At 41.3% G+C, this 19,800-nt stretch overlaps 1 protein-coding gene across 2 annotated transcripts in view; it reads right to left on the bottom strand.

Annotated features, from left to right (window-relative positions):
- DOCK11 (dedicator of cytokinesis 11) overlaps positions 1–19,800 on the bottom strand; it is a 1,108,606-nt gene that overhangs the window by 657,178 nt on the left and 431,628 nt on the right. For both annotated transcript variants that reach the window (XM_069212535.1, XM_069212533.1), the window contains exon 16: positions 13,773–13,849. In XM_069212535.1, the coding sequence (XP_069068636.1) occupies positions 13,773–13,849 (77 nt within the window). The remainder of the gene's footprint in view (positions 1–13,772; positions 13,850–19,800) is intronic.

Consider the following 19,800-nt stretch of genomic DNA (forward strand, 5'->3'; position numbering starts at 1 on the left):
TTATGGGCTGCTGAGGCTGCGGCAACCACCTTGAAATCGGCCATCTTCTGAAACAAGTGGAAGCTCGCAACTTTTTTAACTGGGATATGAGTTTCCTGTAAAAGAATAACCGAGGGATTTAGGGCAGCTACCCTTTGGTCAATTACAGCCCTTTTCCTCCGATTATTTAACCCGTTGACATTCCAGGAAACTATTTTTAATGAAGAATTCAACCTTGCCATTGAGTTCTCATAGAAGATCGCTGAGGAAATAAATGATCTTAACCTGGTCTAATTAACATCACCCCCTCTATGCCCTTAACCATTCTGAGATACGCATAGCTACTATTTAGTGTAGAAAACCCGGATCCTGCACCCTCCTAACACCCACCCCCAACCCACACCCCAACCCTTGGGTGGCCGAAGCCTGGGGCCCTCCCGTCTGAGCAATTCGGGGCCATGCCCCACCCACGAACCCCAACCTTCTTTAATTGGGTGCCTTGGCATGGGGCCCTACACCATAGACTTGAAAGGACTGGAATATAAGTACCATAAAGACGCATTGATATACACTCTATGAAATCCATCTTTCTGAAGCAGCGTTTCCCCTCCCAGTGCAAAGTCTATCCTCCTTCCCCCTCTCCTAATCATATTTCCTCCTGTCCCCCTACCCCCTCCCTCTGCCCCGTCTGCTTCTGAATTGAATGCAACAAAGTCTTAGCAGCATCAACTGTATGAATTAAATTAGAATGTCCCTGAAAAAACACTTTAAGTTTAGACTGCTGTACAAGTCCTGCCGGAGCACCGGACTTTTGGAATGCCAGAATCATCCCTTTCAATTCTCTCCTCCGATGTGCAGCCGCCACAGACATATCTGAGAACATTTTGAAGGCGAAATCGCCAGGGACCTGATGTACCATACTCTTAATTGCTTGTTGAAGAATGCGTTCCTTGACTCGAAAATCACCAAAATTAACGAGGATAGTTTGAGTATACTTTGCATGAGGTGGCTGTACTGCGGGAACTCGATGGGCCCGCATGATGGTAAGATCCAAATGTTTATCCACTGGTTCTGAGAGAACATGCTGCAAGATAAGGTTCGAGATTAAGTTTGTGACCATTTGTCCATTTTTGCGCCCTTCAGGGATTCCTGTAAATCTCAAGTTTGATCTGCGTGAGCGATTCTCAGCATCATCTAGCCGGATCTATAAGTCTAACAAATCTGCTTGACATCAATTATTAATTAATTATTAATGTAAATAAAATATGTAATTGAATTATAATTATAATAAAAACGGTTACATAATTATTCATTATTTATGAATTTTTAATAACATTTTAGGTGGATTATAATTATGAAAATTGTTATATAATTATATTTTGTATGTTTTATATTAGTTTTGTGTTGTTGGGTTTGTAGGGGCATAGGGTGGGAAGTTAATTAAGTATTAAATGATAGTTAATTAATTATTATTTTTCACTGAAATATTTAGGTAAATTATAACTAAGCAAATTGTTTAATATTTATATTTCTTATTTATATATTAGTTGGGGGTTGTTAGGTTGTTATGGGTATATGATGGGAAGTTAATTAAGTATTAATTATTCATTTGTAATAAAATAGTTATTTGAATTATAATTATGCATATTGTTTAATAAGTATTATGTTTATGTTATATATTATTTGCAGGCTGTTGGGTTTGTAGGGCTATAGGGTGGGAAGTTAATTAACTAATAATGTAATATTAATAGATTTTTAATGTATTATTGTTTGTTCAGTGATTAATAAATATGTAACTTGTGTATTTATTATATTTTTTCTTTTGTATTTTAGGTGTGGGTTGTTTGGTTTGAAAGTACATAGCGTGGGAAGTTAATTAATAGTTAATTATTAATAAAATATTTAACTGAATTATAACTATGTACATTTTTCAATATTTGTATTTTTGATGTTATATATTAGTTGTAGGTTGTTGTTTTTGTGTGGTCAAATGAAGTTATTTAAGTAAAAATTATTTTATCAGTTAATCATTGATGTATTAATTATTTTTTTTATTAATTATTTTGTTAATTTCTTTAGGCTTTTTTTATTTTAATTATATTTGAATTTGGACTGCTATATTTGTGGGAATATCGGGCCTCGTTACAACTGTGGCAGTCCAACGGTAGGACTGACACTATGACGGTTGAGAAGCAGCTGCAAAGCTGGTGGCCTTTCAACCGACAGTGCGGTGGCATTGGCTTTAGCCCTCAGGGAGAGCCGAGGTCAATACCGCCGCACTGTCGGTGCCGGCAGCACACTCAGAATGTTCACTGTCTGCCATGGCAGACAGACCCCTGCACTCCCCACAACATGGTCATGGGCAATACAGGGGCCCCAATGTGTCCCCGTACCTGCCTTTCCGCCAGCCTTTTCATGGCAGTGACCCTGCCATGAAAAGGCTGGTGGAAGGCAAGTCATAATCAGCACAGCGATGCCCACATCAGCACACCTGTGCTTGAACATGACTTGCACTGCCTCTAACCTGTCGGAATCCATGATCCTGGCAGTGGTGGCGGTCTCCAGGCGGTCCGAGTTATTAAATTATGTGTTTTAGGTGAACTATTTTCTTCTTTCCAACACTTTCCCTACTGTTGCACAGACTGGGGTAGGAATAGTAAATTTTACCCCACCAGGCTCCAACACTTTCTCTACTGTTGCACAGACTGGAGACGGAATAGCAAAGTTTACACCTCCGGAGACCAACACTTTCCCTACTGTTGCACAGACTGGAGTGGGAATAGTAAATTTGACCTTTTATGAGTCCAACGCTTTCCCTACTGCTGCACAGACTGGAGTGGGGATAGTAAATTTGACCGGTCCGGAGTCCAAAGCTTTCCCTACAGTTGCACAGACTGGAGGGGGAATAGTATATTTTACCTCTATGAAGTATAATGATATTATTTCACTAGTTTAATATATTAATTAATATTTTTTTGTATTTTTTTATTTTTTGTAATATTATTATTTATATTTGTGTATCCCAAGATTTTTTTGAACCAATATTATGTCACTGATCCACGCGCATATCAGAAGTCATTGATTCCATTTCATTGGTGCCTACAAGTAATTTTAGGCTGACCACAAAGCAGAGATCGGATAAACCAATCTTCCCTGTGAAAAAGTTTATTTTCTAATTTAGGGCCTGATTACAAGTTTGGCGGGTTTAGCACCTTTCCGCCACGACAGAAGGACCGAGTACTGCTACATTACGACTTTCCCGCAGGGCTGGTAACTGCTCGACACACCTGCAGCATGATTCCAGCCAGTCGGCCGTATGTTGTCGTCTGTGATGAGTTGTCAGAGGTGGAACAAACCTAAACAGCAGGTATTGGAGACTTCACATGTGTAAGAGTGCCTTATAGGCTTCTCACCATTTACTTAAAAATATATTTTTTTTAATTTAGCCTTTAATTAATATTTGTTAATGACTGTTTGGTGCTTTGGTGATTTTTGGGAGGAGGGGTTTAGCTGCTTTGTTTCCAATATGCTGTTGACATGACTACAAGCGTTTTTTTTCAGGGAGGCATTTTGCTTGTGCCAAGATGCCATGAGTAAGGCCAGGAGGGCAAATATACATTCACCCTTTTCGCCAACTCACGCAAGGTGGTACCCCGCCAGGAAAAGGTTGTCGGAAAGGCAGTTAATCATTGGGCCAGTGGTAATAATGACAGCACTGCCTCCATGTCCCGTCTGTGCCTCTCCTGCTGTGGGAGCATAAATGTCAGCAGTGGCATCGGTCTTGAGGTGGTCTTCCCTCTCACTTTGTAATTTGGTGGTTGGACAGCCAGGGAAGCGGGCGGGAAGACCGCCAAAAAGCTATGGCAGTTCCCTTACCTCCTGTGGGAAACTGGCCCCTTATGCGAGTACCCCGTAATTTTCCCTGGTTTCTGAATGCTACTTGGACTGAAGTGCACAAGGTACCTGCTAAACAGGTCCACAGTGGCAGTGTTATTCCCCAAAATTGGATAATAATATTGTCACAATTGCCAATATAAGTCCCTAGTAAATGGTACTTAGGTACCCAGGGCATGGGGTACTAAGGGTAGGTCCCTGAGGCCAAGAGCACAGATTGTGCCACCCTCAGGGACCATGCATCCAAGTAGACAGTGTCCTGTTACAATCCTAAAATGCAAAACTGACATGACACACAGCCTGTGTAACCTGTCCACTACACACTGCATACAATATAGGTGAGCAACCCCTGTGGCAAGACTTTCAGCCCTAAGGCAGGGTTCACTATACTGCATATGTGCACTATATGCATGAGCAATATGTCCCTACTGTGTCTTTGCCAAGCCTGGGACATAGTAAGTGAACAAAACAGGCATTTTACATGCATGTGCTGGACACTGGTCAGTACAAGTTTCATAGCTACATGATGGCCACTCTGCACCCTGGGTTGTTTGGTATCAAACAACTCAGAATGATAAATCCAGACTGGTACAGGTAATGGATTTATTGCCAAATGTACCCACTGGGCACAGTAAAGGTGCCCCCTGCAAAAGCTAACTACCCTGGCATGGTTGCTGGCTGGTCACAACCAGCCTGCCACCACCAGAGAATTCTGCAACCACGGGTTGAGCATCTGTGCTCTCTGGGTCCAGAGAACAAAGCCCTTCCTGGACTGAGGTGTCACACCTCCTCCCCCAGGAATGTGCACAGCCCTGCCTATGAGCTTACTCGACACCCAGCCCTGCTGCTAGTAGCAGATGGCCTACTTCATTACAAACCCCCACTTTTGGTGGTAGCAATGGCGGGAAAATGCACAAAGGCAAGAGGAGTGGCCACCCCCAGCTTGCACCACCCCTGTGGTGTTGGTTGTATGCAGGTGACCCCTTCATTTAATTTTTCTCCATGTTGCATTGTATGAAAATAGCCTATCAGGGACAGAGGAAGTCACCTCTGCCCACAGGAACTGGCCACATAGTGGGTGAAGCCACTCTAAAGTACATGATCCATTGGTCACTACTTGGTACTTCTTTAAAAGCCCACTAAAAGCAGTATTTTGTGGGCAACCCTAGACCTACAGATCAGATTCCAAGGACACAATAAGACCAGCAACAAAGAATACCAAAGGCTTGAGAACTGCATTCCTGCTGCACAAAGAAAAAGGTGTCAAACCCTGCCTGCTGCACCCAGGACTCGATAATCGCTGCTGATGGGTTGCTCGGACATCAGATAGACTCTAAAAATCCCCACAGGACCTCTACTCTTCTAAAAATCGCAGAAGATCTTTCCTGGTGAAGGAATCCCTCTTTTGCAACAAAGACCCAGATATCAGTGAAGTCCAGTTCAATGACTGGCTACTGACCAAGGAAACAGAAGACACAGACAGACCCAGAGGACAAACCCTGATAGTGTGCCAAGTTTGGTGGCACTCCTCCCGCCACTGGCTGAACAGTGCAATAGCCCGGGGTACTGGTCACTCTACATAGGATACCAAGAAGAAAAGTCCACAACGGACTCCCAAAGGCCCAGGAGGAAGCCCTAGTTGAGGGACTTCAGAAACCACCAGGACCACCCACCAGAGTGGCCCTGCTGACCTGCAAGCGACCCTCAAAGTGACCTCCCTCCTGCTTCCAAGGACACCTTTGTGTACAGCTCTTGGATCATCTATCTGCTCTTCACCTGGCCTCCCTGGGCCCTGCAACAGGGAAGCAGCTGTGCTCTATGGGTCCCCCATCCATTGTGACCTCTATACTCCAAGGGAACTCACCGGACTAGGCTTGAAGTTCACCTGTGCATTGCTTTTCCAAGAGGTCCCACGCAGTGGTACTGCACCAGCTCCAGTTGCCACTTTTCAGCAGCTCTTCCTGCCAAAACCGGGAACCGTCTGAACTCCTCCGGCTGGCCTGCAGGACTTCTTGATGACCTCAACCTAAGAACAAAAGGAGACATTGGTAAACACGTTGCCTGATCTTATATGCAGTTTTCTCCCATTGATTCCTATGGTGTGTAATTACGGACAAATTTTGTTAAACTTTGAAAAATCATAACTGAAAAAGTACTTGATTTTGATGATCTTGGTCTTAAAAAGTTTATAAAAATCTGAAGTATTTTTGTAAATTAGTCTTGAGTTTTTCCTTTGACTGTGTATCTTGCTTTATTGATACTGTGAGTACAACAAATGCTTTGCACTTCTCCAAGATTGGCCTAACTGCTCAACCAAGCTACAATAAAAATTACAGTATTATCTATTTTCTACCTCTGTAAACAAACGTGTGGTTGCCTGGACTCTCTGCACAGTATGCCTGGTTTTGCAGACTACATAGAGAGCCAGACTCCTACACTGCCATCGTAATTGTGCACTTAAAGTGCCTGAAATGGAATTCAAAGTCCTCCAGCTGGGTAAGACTGCAGGCTGTATCTGGGAAAGTTCGGTCAAAGGTGGTCTTAAAGTGAGCGAGGTCCCACTGAATGGCTGATTTTGGTAGAATAAAGTAGAGTGGGAAAATACAAATGTTGACACTGCCAAACTCCTTGTGTCCTCTTGTATTCTTTTTGTGTGTTCACCCAGTTATGATTTCTACCTTTGGACTTAGGGTCTGATTTAGAGTTTGGCCGACTTGCTACTGCTTCATCACAAATGTGACAGACACCCCATCTACCTTATTACATGAACTATGGGATTTGACGCACTTGTAATATGGCAGACGGGACACCTGCCAGGTTTGTGGCAATTTAACCCATCGACCAAGGTTTGGACCTGATTCACAAAGGTAAACTTACACTTTTATGTAAGTTTATGATTTTTTGCAATTCACAAGGGAATTTCACAAAGTACTATCTTTACGAATGCCTATCTTTTTTATGTGTGGAGTCTCTGTCACAAGTGTGGAGATTCTGCAGTCAAAAAGACACTATCAGTAAAATTCCTTTGTGAATTTCAAAAAATCAAAAACTTACCAAAAAGTGTAAGTTCACATTTGAGAAACAGGCCCTTTGAATCAGGCCAAACTTTGAATCAGGTCCTTAGTCTTTTTTATGGAGCTAAGGAATTCCAGCAAGGCAATCCTGAAATTGTATCTGATGAAGTCCTCATAAAATCAGGCACCTTTGCCGCAAGGTCCTGCTGATACTCCAGAGGTCTTAGAAATCCAAACATGGAACAGTTCCTCTTGAACGTATAGGTCTTATTTACTCATAGGTCCCTAGTACATGGTACTACATTTATTGTAGCATTTCCTCTAATTTCACACAGCTTGTGCTTTTTGGAGGTGCTTTTTTTCAGTTGTTTCGATTTCGTCATGCCCATCCTTGTGGATTGCCCCACCTTCCTTATTTGCCCCGTCCCCCAATGTTGTGCTCATTTACGTTGGATGTATTTTTATCTTGCCAGCTTTTTGTACAAACATTAGCAAGCTTATTTTTATTATTTTGTATGTATTTCCTTATTTGTTTATTTAACTTGCATTTATACCCAGTGTTCGATATTTTTTACATGCATAGTTTCTCCTAGCGGTTAATAATAAAACCAAAGCTGGTGCAATGTGCCCAACTCTTAATGGGAAGCAAGTGATAACAAGTATATAGAAATGTATGAGCAAAAAACTGGTTTGAATGAAAGGGTGAAGTGCTACCGGATACTCTACAGGTGAAGGGTTGATTGCAAGGGTGAGCTGCAAGCCAGGGTTCTGCTGCCTCATAGACGCTGTAAGCACTGCTTTTCTCTGGGTAAGGCATCTGTTCAGCCACAGCCCAACCTCGCAATACAAACACAAACGTCAAATAATTTCACGCTTTTTGTGTTTTTTTTAACACCAGATGGATTTTGAATACAATAAAAATACTTTTACAAGACTTAGGTGATTGCCCTCAGGTCATGACCATCACAAAGGATCAGGAAACACAAGCCTTTTAAAGAATTTAATTTGATTGTGTATCTTTCAAAGACTATCTTCAAACAAATCCACTACCATTTACATGCACAGGGGTAGCAATTTTTTTTCAGACTTATGAAGAGAAATCCTTAAAGTGCTCAATGGGTTAAATAGCTTTCATCCCAGAGCTTCTCTATAGGTTCTTCTTTTGTTTTTTTGCACTGTGCTGCTGGTTTCCTTTGGTGTTGTTTGGCTGATCTGCCTGAGTGAATTGTCAGGTTATCGGAAGGATGAAGGGGAGAGAACACAAAATTCAACTGCTCAAATTATTGCTTAGAATTCTTTTTTTGGAAGGCAACATAGCTGGATTAACCAGCATCATGTTAAATGGTGCTTCCTAGCTCCAGCAACATCTACAAGCACAGATAACCCACAATATGCAGTTAACATTTGCGTACTAATAATCTTCATACAATAATGATGTAGTACTGAATTTTGCTTTTTCTAAGTGCTACATAAGTTGCTACTATTACCTCCAGTTTAAAGATATTCAATTTTCCAACCTTCAAAGGATTGACAGCTGAGCTTACCTGGTAAGGATCTGATCTGATGAAGCTCACACCAGGTGTCAACCAGGTGTCAACAGCAAGGCTAATTTCTAGTGATACATTATAGCTCTTAAAAATATTGCCTAGGTCTTGCAACATGAACCCTTACACTTGTCTTCAAAAGCATTGTTCTATAATTAGTAGAATGCCCAGAATTGTAAGCTTTGGACTTAATCACTGGCTACACAGAGAAGCATCTGAAATGTAGGCGTTTTTTTTTGGGGTAGAAAGGTGGGTGTGGGGTCATATATTGTGTTTCACTCTGACAAAACATTTGTAATACAACCTAATGGTAAAGCCGGATTTTATATTACTATTTTGAAAAAGACACTTTTAGAAAGTTGTCATTTTCTTGCCTAAGCCAACTGTACGTTCCTGTGAGTGTCACCTGACTGCTGAACGGTTCCCCTTTGGTGTCGTAGTTGGTCTCTTGCTCTAGGCAAGACTGATGGTTTAGGGATGACAGCACTTTTGTTTATAGGCGACTATGTCAATCCTACACCAAGTCGCAACTTTCGGCCCAACGCTCCCGGCCCACAAGCAGTACCTCACCAAAAACCCAAACAGTAAAAGTTGATTTTTGGCAGGTCGTGGTTAAATGGAGATTACCCATTTCTTACATGACCAATAAGTCTCATTTACACACAGGCAATAAAGGAGATGCAGTAACTGTTTCAATAGGTTTTATTAACTAGACTGCAATCTACTGTAAAATGCATTAGCTGCAATGATTAGGATAATGAACACTGCAAGAAGCAGAATTCAAAAGATAAGAGTCCATGAATACAAAGACCGACACCATCCTGCAATAACATGGAATGTAAAATAGCCCTAAAACCCTATCATGGAGAACCTAATCTCTAACCTAAAGAGAGCTGGGTATGTTACACCTAATCTGCCAGTACCATGTCCATGAGAAGAGCCCCCCAACCCTCGTTACCTTGGAATGAGGTCTCTAAATCAGACTCTGTGGGGACACAAAGGCTGAGTCTGCATCAAGGCGACGTTTAGCATATATAGCATTGATGTCATCTAGTAGAAATCCCTCTGATAACCTTGTCTGCGTGAGATGTATGTATACAGATCTTGTAGGACCCCTGACGCAGGTATGTTCCCAAACAATAGATAAGAAGGCATGCTTGAGGCGGCAATTATATAAACAATTCCCTCCAAAAGTACCTTATGTTCGTAACACATGTAAATGGGAAAGGGATATGATGTGAATACCTACGTATATCACTCGCTCTGCCCTGTTGGATTTATGTAGACAGGTGTACTGTGGGATAGTTTACAGTAAAGCACACAGCAAGTGCTGCGAATGTAGGTAGGGTCACCACTGGGTACTGGGTACTCCCATTGAATAGGGAGTGGACAGCAGTTTATCCCACCCACAGGCTGTGATTGGGCATAAATGTGGTATCCCCAGTACCCTCCTCAGAACACTCCTGGACCCATGAGGAATCAGAAGAAGGGCTACCCTGCTATCTGGATAACATGAAGGAAGACTGGGCCTTCTTCCAATGAACCCAAGGATCTGCTGTCTGACCTCCTGTTGAGCTGCAGGGATACAACAAGCTGCCCGTTCCCTGTAACTGCTTAGCTGACCAGTACCAACTGGACCTACCCGGGGACCTGCTGCTGGCCTCTACTGGAGTGTATCCTCGCCCCTAGGTGGTGCCCCTGAGGTCTTGGACCCCTGGCTGGTGTTAGAGTGTACTCCTACTGTCCCTAAACTGCAATATGTGAGATCTATACCGTGCAGCAACCTGTAGACATCCAGGCTTTCCAGGGCACAGACCTTGGACTTTGCCTGCTCTGACCTTCCCCCCGTAATCCACAACTGGATGCCACACTTTAGCAAACCACTGTTGTTAAGCCCTGCGTCAGACCCAGCTTGTAACTTGTGCTGCTGGCAACTTGTTGATGACCACTATTTCTCTATAAATGTTTCTATGTCCGACTGTAAACCTTTCACTGGGAGGAACCAGGTCCCTGTATCCAGCCCATGCTCCATTGTGGTCGAAATTTTGACTATGACTCGTCGAGTGTGACCAGATTACTGTAGTTGGTGCTTTGTGCTTTTTGGCACTATTTTTTATTCAAACTTCAAAACTTTATATATATCCGGTTCTATTTATTGAATGTTTGTCATTGTTGTGCAATTTTATTTATTCCAATTCACTCTTGTTTTATAAATTGCGATGGTATTTTACTTGGGTTGTGTTGTCGCTGTTTGAGTGCTAATACTTTATACATTGCCTCTAATCTAAGTCTGACTGATTTGTGCTAAGCTACCAGAGGGTTAAGCACATGTTTATTTATTGACATTTGTGGTTCACCCTGTCAAGGATTGTGATTATTATTTGATGTCGGTTCTCTCCCCCATTACCCTCCTTAACTAATACTCCAATTACTTATACCACTTTTGTAGGATTCACTAGCAAGTGGGTGGGGTGACTACTGGACATTCCCTAACCACAGAGAAAAGGGTTCCCAGGGACAGTCCTTCCAACTTTTGCAGCACATCTTGTTTACCTTACTGCAAACTATCCCACAGTGCACTATCCTTTGGCAAATCCAACATGACAACACCTTTCTGCTCCTGGAGGCTGCTGGTGTGCCAGCCAGGTATATTTTAGGAACATGAGCTGTCACCTTCTAGTAAACTACATCAAACTGGTTTTGTTACCAGCTAGCCCCTTCCACTGGGCTGGTGCAAAGCTGGCTACAGACAAATCAGAGAACAGTCATTGGCATCTGACCAAAAGCTTGCATGATAAGGAAGCCTATAGAGCATCCATTACAATGTATCAGAGCAACATAAAAAAATCCTGGAAGATTCATATTACCAAATCAGCCAGGCAGGCAACTCGTCTAAAGAGCTATTCAAAGTATTCAATGCTTTTATAGATCGTTGTGCTTGCTCCCAAGAAACCCATCTGTCACAAGCACTATGCGATTCTCTTGCAGACTATTTTGAGGACTGAATCAAAGCGATCTATCAGTACTTCCCTAGCTCACTTGAGCAGGTAAAGGAGGAGTGTAACTCCAATTCTCCTCCCGCCAACTGTGCCACCAGCTTAGGAAGGTTTAATGCTCTTTCGTCTGAGCTAATTGAGAGAGCACTCGAAATTGCCAAAATAGGCTCTCCATTGGACAGATGCCCCCTAGGATTTCAGCTGTCCTTTCTAATCAGCTTTCCCCTACAATATGTTTTCTATTCACCTTATTAATCAACACCGGTAAAAGTCCCTCAGCCTGCAAAGTGGATCAGGTCATACTGGTACAAAAGAAGGCCAAACTGGGACCTATCAATCGCACTAATTCATCTAATCATTTTGCTGCTTCCTCTTCTGGGCAAGTTGCTAGAAGGCCAAATAAATAAACAACTTACAGAGTTTCTAGAGGCAAATAAGATCGTAGACCCTTCACAATATGAATTCAGATCCTCACACAGCACAGAGACCCCCCCTTGGTAGTGGTCACAGACCACATACGACATGCTCTTGATGCCAAAATACCATCCATGCTCATAGTGTTGGACTTGATCGCTGCGTTTGATACTGTGTCTCATCTCAAGCTGCTTCAAAGGATGTTTGAGGTTGGTATCAATGGAGCAGCTCTACAGTAGTTCATTGATTTTCCAGCAAAGAGAAATCAAACCGTCTCACCGGGGCTCTTACAAATTGTGTACCATGAATTTGGACAAAGGGGTGCCCCAGGGCTCAGGCCTCAGCCCTACGCTTTTTAATATATACATTGCCCTCCTTGCCAAAACTGTCAAATCCTTCAGATTCGAAGTACTATCCTAAGCTGATGACATGCAGTTTGTCATCTCCTTTGACAAAGACCTGGTCAAAGCAAGAGAACACTTCTCAACAGGGATGGAAGCAATTGCATCCTGGATGATGGAGAATTGCCTCCAGTTAAATGTAGGAAAAACAGAGATTATGATGTACGGTAAGGCCCAACTGCTCTGGGCCTCCGACTGGTGGCCTCCAGAGCTAGAAGTGGCTCCATTAGCCAAAGACATAGTCAAGATCTTGGGTGTCTGACTGGACCAATCCCTTGCCATGAAGAGCAGGTTCTGTCCACCATCGGCACCTGCTTCCACATGACGCACCTGTTGAGGAAAGCCTTTCATTTCCTCCCTCTTTCAGAGAGGAAAACGCTGGTTCAGGCACATGTCAGAAGTAGATTGGACAATGACAATGCCTTCCTAGCCTATGTAAATGAGACATTATTATTGAAACTAAAAGTTGTTCAAAATACAGGGGCCCATCTCATTTGAGGTCTTTCATCTGGATCTGCCTCCTCTCCTCTTTTGCGTTCTTTACATTAGCTGCCAGTCCGGAAAATAATTATTGCCAAAATCTGCTGTATAACACATAACTCATTGATGGGGAAAGGCCCTAGCTACCTATCTTCGAAGCTCAATTACTATTGTCCAGTCAGGCTTCTATGATCCAGGGATAAAGCTCTCCTCACTGTCCTGAGGATCAGAAAGCCCTCAGCTGATGGCAGGTCTTTTTCTTACCTGTCCCCCCTTTATTGGAATGAGCTATCTCTTCACATTCAAATGTGCGATGATCGTTTTCAATTTAGAAAGTTGCTCAAGACAGTGCTATCTTAATTCAGTAGTTCCCCATCTGTCTGCGACCTGCAATGCATCAAGAAACCCCTCCAGGGTGATTCGAGCGCGATATCAAATTAGATTAACATACCACATTTGATAGTCGTGAATATTGATCCAGGTTTCATCTCAATATTATTTTAGAGCTAGAAGGGGTTAATTTGTAAATAAAAAAAATATATGATAGTGCCCAAGGATTTCTCAGAAGCCCATGGTTGGTGGTGCCAAATGTTGAGGATACTGAGTAACAAGGCTGCTTGTACTTGATTGCACTTCATTCCTGTTTCATCCACCTCCATACACTCCCCAGCCATTTATCTCACACTTGCATGTTCTTTTTCTTTACTACTTTCTCCTTTTGTCAGTTTTCTGCTTTTCTCGTCTTCCTTCTTTCTTCTTTTTGTGCTTTTCTTTTTCTTGCTCTGGATCAAAGTCTTTTGAGGAACAATACGTGGGGTGCCCAAAAATAAGACTTGTGAGCCTCACCTGCAACCACTGGCTCAAATTAATCAGTGACAGCTAGCAAAACATATATGACAAATATGGACTGCAAAAAAAAACCTTTCATACAAGCATATTCCTACCATATATAAATAACACTGAAGCATACAGACAATTTGTATCGTGAAATCTCTCACTGAATAGAATACAGTGCTTCTTTTATATATTGCAGAACATGCACAAACTTACTTAAATGATCAATGGAAACACATTCTATTGAAGCTGTGAACTGGCCAGGGATAACCTGCAATTTTGTTTTCTCAGGTCTGATTTGAAGAGAGAAAAAAAAAGAAAAACTGTTTTATTTACATAGAAATATGAGCAACTTATTTTAAAGAAAGATTAGGTTTCACAAACTGATATTGGCTGATTAAAATGATTGAAAACTAGTGGTTTACTTTGATCTACCAGGAGGAACAGTATGTCTATGGCACTGTTTCATTAAATCAAGAAGCACCCATTGCAAATTGATTCCCGGAACTGTCCCATTACACAATATTTCTTTTCCTTGGCACAAGCAGCATATAGTGGCATTATAAACTGATATTTGTTTCCTACCTTATAATGAATGCAACTGAGAATGTTTATGCACTTTAGACTAATAAGGTGTTTCTCTTAGGTGTGTGAGTTGTAGGGGGACACAGAAATAGATCAGACAAGAGGAAGAGTAGAAATGTTACACATACCGTTGATGTGATGTATCATTTGTGAGTAGCAAAATAATATATTTATGTGATTTTTTGCCAACAGGGAGGGCAAGACGTGATAGTCCACTAATTAATGCATTAACTAGATAAAGCAATACTGGAATACGTTAGCTGGCTGACTAATTTGGCATTAATGGCCAACTGAACGAGTAGCTAAAATAAGAATTCAAGCATATGGTTAAATTACTGGTATAAATGGATCGATCTAGCTTCATCATGGGTTGCTGTTCTATCTGAGGCATATGAGATCACAAGAGACCAGCTAAACAAAGATGTTTGGTGATGGATTGTGTCATTTGTGATGAACAGTTCAATCTAAACAAGAGGGTGTTGTGTGACAAGAGGAGATACACAAACTACTTCACCACTAGAAGCAACAGAAGACATTAAAAATGGGTAGGGCTAGACAGAAAATTTGCTACATTTCAGCTCACAGATGAGTTCATACTTTTAATATTGTCTTACACACACTTTAGTATTAAAACCTACATTCTTACACTAGCAGTGAGCACCCCACCGGTATCAAAGATGGAGCAAAGATAGAAGACCAAGATGTCTGAATTTCTTTGGGTTTAAAAAAATATTTTTCCTAACATTTTTTAGTTGATCAGAGAAGATTAGTATATGAACCCGTGGTCTGTTCAAGACTGTTACAGTTGTGCCATAAGAAGTATAGAGATCAAGTGTCAAGAGCAGTACCAAGAGCTTGCCTGAGAGGTAACACATTGAAAGGACGATGGAGCATCCCACACGTTACTCATTAGTGAGTAGCTAGATGCCATGTGCAGTATGTGGCTAGGCATCATCTGCAACTGGATTGTTTTTCAATCTCCGCATTTATGGCCACACAGAGGGGTGTTCCGCAAGCTTTTCGGAGCACCAGCCAGAAGGAGTTAAGTTGGGAGTGCAGAATTCATCATAGTTCAAAGGATGTCCAAGTTGGCTTTCTTCTTCTTTGCCAAACGAATACCATGAATTACAATAAGGGTGTATAGGGAAACATTATAAGCTGCGCTTTCCAAGACAATGTTCTGTCCATAGCATGTTATCCGAGTTCCCAATCAATGATGGAGTAAAGTGCTTTCCTGTGATGTCAGATCCGTTTGAATCATATATTAAGTAGACAATCATGAGAGAAAGATGTATTACAAAGCACTTGTTACCTGATTCACATTATTTGCCCCTTTGCTACTATATGTGTCCCAGATTTTAGTGTGTTGCAGTTGGAACTTATTGTAATAAATAACTTCAATCAATCTTCTGAGATAAGTTGTAGGTTCTTTTATTTGAAACATCTCATCCACCATCCAGCAAGTCCAACAGCTCCCTTTACTCTGATCTTCATCTCCATGACAGCATTCCACATTCTACTGTTAATGTCATGGATGACCTCAGCCCAAGGAAAGCTAATGAGCATTCCAATCAGACTGAACTCATCCAAAGCCTATACCACACATCTTCCTTCTTAACATTGAACAAAAACAAAAACAAATAAAACAAAAAAATTATAACTTCCCCTTAACTTTAACTATACTATTAAGATTCCATATTCTGCCATCCTCAATCTTGACAGCATTTCTAAATAGTTTGATAACTTCAAATGGTCCTAAAAATTTGCTTTCACTTTTACACAAAGTTGGTTTCCTCACCATAACACGATCTCCAACCTTCACATCAAAAAGATGTGCACCTCTCTTATCATCAAAGTATTCTTTCCTCTTTTGCACACAGACTTTCTCAAAATCATCTTCTTCACCCATGAGACTCTTACATTCCAGAGCATCCTTGCCCCAATACACCCAGGCAGGCGAGAGAGAGGTATTAGCTTTCCGACCTCTGAAAAGGTCAAAAGGAACCTTCCCCGTAGTGGAATGAGGTGTGACTCTGTAAGCATAAAGAAACCTTTTCAAACCGTCTTTCCAATCTCTGTTCGATGCAACCTCCAACTGAATGCACTCCTTCACACACCTGTTGAATCTCTCTACAGTACCATTACCTTCTGGATGATACAAAGAACACTTCCTATTTTTAATCCCATATTTTTGTAAAAACTCTTCCATTTCTTTTGATACAAACTGTGGTCCATTGTCAGTCACTATAGCTTCAGGGATACCTTCACGTCCAAAAACATCCTAAAAAAAGTCAATAATCCTTCTAGACTCAGTGGAACCATATATACCAATTTCAGCCCACCTTGAGAATTGGTCAATCAAAACTATCAAATAATTCGAAGCACTTCTCCCACCTATGGGTCCAACAATATCTACTGCCACTACTTCCCAAGGTTTTTGCGGCATATCCCTTATGCACATAGGAGGAACCCTAGTTTTGTAAATCTTGTCACTGCAACAACAGTCTGCGCAGTCCCTCACAAATCTTTCAACCATCAAATCCATTCCCGGCCACCAATAATCTAACCGAATCCTTGCCTTTGTCCTGCTCATACCTTGGTGTCCCTCATGTCCCAACTCAATAATCTTATTCCTTAATTCCGTAGGGACAACTAACCTCAGACCACGTAAGAGGATACCATCTTCCATTGACAATTCATCTTTCACCCTCCAGAAACTCACAAGATCCTTGTCCCGCTTAACCTCAAATCTCCAACCACCTTTGATCTGTTCACACACACGTTGTAAAATCTTATCCTCACCCACAACTCTTACCCACTCATCTTGTTTTATCACACTTCCGGTAACCATGCACACCGAGATATCACGTTGTATCCCTTTTTCAGGAAGCTCTTCAACTTCCGAAGTCAATCTGGAAAGGCAGTCCGCAACTTTATTATATGACCCCGGAACATAGTGCACTGTATAATCATAATCCTGAAGACTGACCACCCATCTGCTAATTCTACTGGAGATCAAATCTAGCCCCTTTTTCATAAACACCTCAACAAGAGGTTTGTGGTCGGTAAATATTTCAAATTCTTTACCCCACACAAAATTTCTTAACTTATTAATCGCCCAAAACACACATAACGCCTCTTTCTCTATTGTGGAGTAGTTGCTCTCTGCCCCTCTTAAAGTCCTTGAACAGAAGACTATGGGCTTAAGAATTCCATCATCCACATCCTGTAATAACACCGCCCCCAAACCAGTCTCACAAGCATCAGTCATAATTACACATTTCTTGTTGGGATTAAAAGATTTCAATGACCCAATTGAAGACAACTCTGCTTTGATCTCATCAAACTCTCTCTGACATTCACTGTCCCACACAAACTCAGAATTTTTCTTAACTAGTTTTCGCATGCAGTGTTTTGGATGCTAGGTTAGGAAGAAATTTAGCATGAAATTCTAACATTTCAAAAAACGATAACAATTCATCTTTTTTTTCCGGAGCCCGCAAGTTCATACTGTTCTTCACTAATTCAGCCTTCGGACATAATCCTTCTGCAGTGATCTTATGTCCAAGATATTCTACTTCTGTTTTCCCAAAAGAACACTTCTTTGGCTTGAGAGTCAGACCATGTTCACTGAGTATACTTAGAACTCTTCTAACTCTTGAGTTATGTTCATCTTCACTCTTACCATGTATCAAAATATCATCTTGGTAGCACTTGACACCAGGCTCCGACCCAAAAAGATTATACATGAGACGTTGGAACACAGCAGCTGCTGACACTAACCCAAAAGGCATTCTTATGAACCTGAAGGTTCCAAACGGAGTGATAAAGGCGGTGTAATTACGTGAATCTGGATGCAACTTGATTTGATGGTACGCAGAGGTTAAGTCAATTTTACTAAAATATTTTGAACCCAACAGCAGCATGACCATCTCTGTGATATTGGGTAAGGGAAATTGATCGCTGACTACACACTTATTGAGGTTCCTCAAGTCTATGCATAGTCTTAATTCTCCTGACGGCTTCCTTGCTACTACAATCGGAGAAATCCACTCAGCTGACTCGACTGGCTCAATGATATCTTCATCACAAAGTCTTTTAATTTCTTTCTCCACATCATCTTTTAAAGAGATGGGAACCGGACGTACCTTGGATGCTACTGGAATGGATCCTTTTTTCAACTTTATTTGATGAGAGTACTTCGTTAGACAACCTAACTTCCCACTAAAAACTTCTTTGAATTCTTCAACCAAACTAGGTAAAAGCAATTTCTTCTGTACTTGCAACTCATCAATGCGATGTAGAGAATTAACATAATCTTCCTTAATCATGACAGGTGAAGGAGAATTTGGATCCAGTATGACTCTCAAGTCTCTCTGATGAGGCCAGCTCACAACACTATCTCCTTTCACAGGAACATATACCTTTCCACAAATGGTGTTTGTCTGGAAGGTGATCTTAGCTTCAAAATAACCTCTGAGATCAATGGTTTGACCACCATAGCCTCCTGGAACAATATCCGGATCTTTTAATGTAACCTTATTACTGAATTGTTCATCAAATATTTTGTTTGATATCAGCGTTAACCAAGCCCCCGAGTCAAATAACATTTCGCTTGACACACCCAGAATGGTCACAACGTCCTTAGGATGTCTTTTCTTCTCAGCACCCATGGAGACCGTCAAAATACAGTCTTCAACTACCTTCACAGAGGTCTGATTCTTGGTAAATCTGCAACATTTGGCAAAATGTCCTTTTTTATTACACAATCTGCAAATTGAGTTCACCGCTGGACATTTTTTATAAGACGCATAATGTCCAAGATTCCCACAACGGAAACACCTAGCATCCTTGTAACGTGCCACTAGAGCCAGATCACCTTTTCCCTCCTCATATTCAACATTGTAACTCTTATTAGCACTTGGTTCTCGTTTTTTACAATCTTGCTCACATCCACTTTTTCCACCTTTTTCCTTTTCTCCAGTTCATCAACGCACGCCATAGTATGTTCCACACTTTTAGCTAGGACAATCACCTCTTGTAAGGTTGGATCATCTTTGCTTCATAATTCTTGTCTGATTTTATCACTTGTACATTTCAACATAAATTGGTCACGGATCCTTTCTTCAATTGTGCTCCCAAATTTGCATGTTGATGCAAGCTTCCTAAGTGCAGTAACATACTCTTCAATATTCTCACTTGGTCTCTGCTCTCTCATGCCAAAATGAAAACGCTCCAAAATGGTACTTATCTTTGGTAGAAAATGTAAATCTAATTTCCTCAAACACATTTCAAACTCATTGAGATCCGTAGCTTCTTCACCAGGATCCGGTAGATTTTCAAATACCTCTTGGCCTTCACAACCTAAGCAATGCATGAGGAGTGCTGTTTTTCTCTCACTGGAAAGATTTGTCCCACACACGTTTGAATAGTGCAAAAATGATTTTTTCCACTTGGACCATTTTATTGGCGGTTCACCAGGTGAAGTTAAGAAGAAAGTCGGTGGAGGAATATTTGCATATTTAATTCTTCTTCTGTTGTACTGATATGGTCTAAGATGAAGCTAGAATGTTTTACAGCAAAATATTAAACGAGTCTGATTAAAGGTATAAATGCAGGTCCATTACATTCCTTATTTCAACTTCAGTCACCAATATTT

Source organism: Pleurodeles waltl, chromosome 2_1, assembly GCF_031143425.1.
Source record: "Pleurodeles waltl isolate 20211129_DDA chromosome 2_1, aPleWal1.hap1.20221129, whole genome shotgun sequence".
NCBI classification, from domain to species: domain Eukaryota; kingdom Metazoa; phylum Chordata; class Amphibia; order Caudata; family Salamandridae; genus Pleurodeles; species Pleurodeles waltl.